This window comes from Pungitius pungitius, chromosome 10, assembly GCF_949316345.1.
Source record: "Pungitius pungitius chromosome 10, fPunPun2.1, whole genome shotgun sequence".
Taxonomy (NCBI): domain Eukaryota; kingdom Metazoa; phylum Chordata; class Actinopteri; order Perciformes; family Gasterosteidae; genus Pungitius; species Pungitius pungitius.
Window position 1 is genome coordinate 2,658,388 of NC_084909.1, and position 4,110 is coordinate 2,662,497.

The following is a 4,110-nucleotide window of genomic DNA, read 5'->3' on the forward strand; positions in this document are numbered from 1 at the left end:
TTTTTTAACAACATGCATTACTTTGTCTGTCCACTTTCCAGTTGCATGTAGTCTTGGTACACATGATATTCAGGTGATATGTACAATGCACAGAAAGAACAAGAAACATCAAATGGCGGTCACTCCAACAGAAAATAGGATAAAAAAAATAAAAACAAAGAATAGACACAACATAGGATTGGCACTCGGTAGGATCTTTACCTTCTTTATTACTACTCTAGTTGCCTCAGTCCAAGATGGTCCAAGTCGGTGGTATAGTTTTCGGTTCTGATGTATGGTGGTATGCCTTTAGCAAAAGCGGTGATAAAATAACCTTGAGGTTTTCATGAAAATCCATGAATATATCCATCTGGTCCTGGGCTTGAAATTATTTTTGAGCATGGAGATCACCTCCTTGGATCTCCCATTCCTTGATAGACTCATCTAGTTCCTTAGCTGCTGATTCTGTCAGTTTAGTTAGCTTTATAGGATTTAGGATTTGTGAGTTTTGCATCTTAAAAGCAGGTATCTGTAATTTTTGGTTTGGTTGAACATATATTGTCACGGTTTGGTTCTTCTTCCTGTTTTATTTTGTAGTTTCATGTCTCTTGTGTCCCTGGTTATCTTCACTTCCTGCCTTGTCCTGTGATTACCTGATTGTTTCCACCTGTGTCCAATCACCTGCACCTCCTTGTGTATTTAAGCCCTGTGTGCCTGTTGTCCCTTGTCTATGTTGTGTCGAGTCTACATGTTGTGGGAGCATGTATTTGGGACTAAAGAGCACCTTTGGAAACCTTTAGGCCCTGCGTCTGAGTCTTCCCTGCTTTCCTCCGCACCAGCAGCTCGAACCCTGACATATATTGTGATCTGATTCATTGCATCAAGGTTTAATGTGATCACAACCATTGCATCACGGCCCATTTGACCTCATGCATTTGTGCCGGATTGTTATTTTTACGTTTGTCACTATTACTACTATGATTCATTTTCATTGTCTGCTATTATCAGTTTCTACTATTTGTTTAACTTTATGACATTTACCCTGTATATCCTGTACATGCTCTCAGCATGCAGTGTCTCTACAGCAGGTTTCTCTCACATGAGCCAGGCTGCAGTATCTCAAGAGATACAATAAGCTTCATAGATTTTCTAAACCAGGGGTAGAAAAAGGCATAGATCAAAGGGTTAAGACACGAGTTGAAATAAAACACACAAATTACAATCGTGGCAGACGAGGCATTGAGCAAGGTGTCCTGGTCTGTGAGTGCAACACAATAGTATGGACAGATGCACAGTAGAAAGACAACAATAACGACACCAAGAGTCCTGGCGGCTTTCAATTCGGATTTTTTAGGAGTTATGGTCATTGACAATCTTAGAGGTAATTCTGCAGCATGAGACCTCATGGCACGAGCCTGAGTCACAGCCACCACAAAGACTCTCATATAAAGAACTATGATGACAGTGACAGGACCAATAAAAGTCAAAAAGAGATCTGTGAGTCCACCAACGTAGTTAATCACAACGACACACTCTCCAAAGCAGGAGTTATACCTGCCTGGTTCATCAAGGTTGTCTTTCAGTGGCAGAGTCGAATATATTGCAGAACATGTCCAACACAGACACACACAGATCTTAACTCTTTTTTGTGTGACTTTGTTGGCATAATGCAGAGGCTCACAAATAGCCACATATCGGTCAACTGATATGAGCACCATGGTTCCTACTGAGGCAGAAGTAATAATATATGCTAGATACTGATACAGAACGCACATGAGGTCACCTAGAAACCAACAGCCACCTGTAAGCACAATCTGAAAGAACATAATGAAGCCCACAAAGAAGTCTGAGACGGCCAGAGAGATGAGGAGGAGGTTGGTGGGGGTGTGGAGCTGCCTTAGGAGATAAGAAAACAACAAGCTAATTGTTATTGTTAGCAGCAATTGTCATATCTAGACATAAAAGCAATGACTATAACATAAAATCATATTCCCAATGAAGTCTTAGTTTTGATTATTAGTTCAATCATTAACCAATTCTTCTAAGCTACAAGCTTAATGCATTGATAAAATCTCCTAGTACTTGAAATAGGAGATGGAGATGATGACCAGCAGGTTGAGAGTCACAGTGAGCAGAGAGATGGAGGACAATAAAATATAAGTAAGCATAGATACAAAGTGAGGACGCATAGCCTTCCCGCAGGAGGTGTTGAGGAGATGAGGATAACAAAGTTCATCTTCATCAAGACTTTTCATTATCAGAGAGAGGAGACACGATGCTGCTGTGCTCATCAAGCAACTGATGAAGCTCTTTTCTTCCTCCACGTCCCTCCTTCTCTGGAGACAACTCCTTCTTAGGAGGAAGGACCAAACTTTTTACTTTTTTATTTACTGCATATCATTAGGCTTTTTCATTCATCCTACTTTCATCTCCTTTTTTCCCTTACTTCATCAGTCTTTTCTGTCTGGTGACGAAGGTTTACGCTGTTTCTGGTCTTAATACGGTGATCGCCACCGAGCTAAAGACTGAAATGATCTAAACAACTGCATTAGTAGAGTTTAAAACCAAACTGGTGACAGTGATGCATGTTAATAAAAACACATTCAGAAAACAACGAAATTACTGTAAAACACGTTTGATTGGGATCAGAGCGGCATTTGATTTAACACATGAGGCTGCAGGATTAATCTTAGCCTGGTGTGGAGCAGGCTAGCTTCAAAGAATAAATCCCCATGGTTACTTGGCCGGGTTTAATTCAACCTGCTTTTGTGCAAGCAAGTCCTGGATAAATCCCTTATCCGGGTTTTGTGCAATAGCCCCCTGGAATATAGTTGGTATATAAACGTGCATAAATAGGCGGGGGTCTCTGAGCCAAAACCCAAATGCCGGTAGTAGTCAACCTCGGATCAACATCTTCTGTGGCACCACAAATTATAAACATCGACGCACAACCCATCATGATTATCAGATGACCCAGAACACGATGACAACAATTGAACAATATTGTGTAAAACACATGCTTCCTAAAGTGATTACTCATTCATTAAAAAGATTTAGCCTTAAGAAGAAAAAGAAAACAAGTAAAGTCAATGTAATAACGCACGGCCACTGCATTGACTGGTTGGGATCGATTACCTCCAATTGATCGCAGCTGTACATAAGGAGCACAAAGGCTTATGTGTGAATGTGATTGAGGTAACAAATAAAGACAACGGTGAAACAGAAATCTCTGAAGGCCTCATTTTTTTACATTTGATAGAATATGAAAGATCTAGTTTTTCCTGCCAGGATGTTAAACGTGTACCTGAATGCATCAGGGCCGTTCTCCTCCTCACGTGGAGGAGCTCATTGCGCCTCATGATGACGTTTCAACAGGTTCTGAGCACATGAGACACTGGTTTAGTGCTGCAGTGGGAAGTATAAACAGAAACCAGAGTCCGTCCATTATGGATTAAATGCTTTACTTTCGCTGTCCACTTCTCTCTTTTTTAAGAGCGCCATTTGTTCCTCATTTGTCTCACCCGTCTCTTTCTCCGTCTCACTCGTATCTGTCTTCCTACCGTCATTTTATGTGTAATTTGCTGTGATACATGATACACTCGTTGCATAATAGACCAACCATTTCCATTGGGCGACGTTATCAGAAAACACCGCATAAACTTAAACCAGCTTCCACTTTCAGTTTGGGGAGCAGACTCGTCAGCTCATTTAAGATAAAGCTTAAAATGTTCCTCTTCGATACCTCATAGTTGGCTCAGGTTAGCCTGGACCGGCCCTTAGTCAAGCTGCTCTAGGCTTCGACTGCCGGGGGATTTCTTAGGACACACCAAGCCCCTCTCTCACTCTCACTCTCTCCTTCCACAATAATCCACGTTTTATTAATGTACATCACTAATTCCGCTTCTTTCCGGTAGTTTTTTTTGTGCTTACCCGCCTAGCAGGTCTCCGTGAATTGTAGTTCCGTCCGGACCCTGGTTCTGACTCCTGGCATGGCTCTGCTGACACCTGCTGCTGCCATTACTTTAATTATGATTCATATTACTGTCATCATAAACCAACATCTTTCTGCTCTCCCTCCCCACAGAAGCCTCTGTGGATGGTGGTTCGATCTGATGGTGGTTGTCCCTGCAG

General features: G+C 41.7%; 1 protein-coding gene across 1 annotated transcript; it reads right to left on the reverse strand.

The window, feature by feature from the left end:
• Nucleotides 1–1,058: 1,058 nt before the first annotated feature.
• On the reverse strand, nucleotides 1,059–2,234 carry LOC134132792 (trace amine-associated receptor 13c-like). The gene is made up of 2 exons (XM_062564875.1): nucleotides 2,062–2,234; nucleotides 1,059–1,875 (listed from the first exon to the last, which is right to left on the reverse strand). The coding sequence occupies exons 1-2, from the start codon at nucleotides 2,232–2,234 to the stop codon at nucleotides 1,059–1,061; spliced, it is 990 nt and encodes a 329-aa protein (XP_062420859.1).
• Between the last annotated feature and the right edge of the window lie 1,876 nt (nucleotides 2,235–4,110).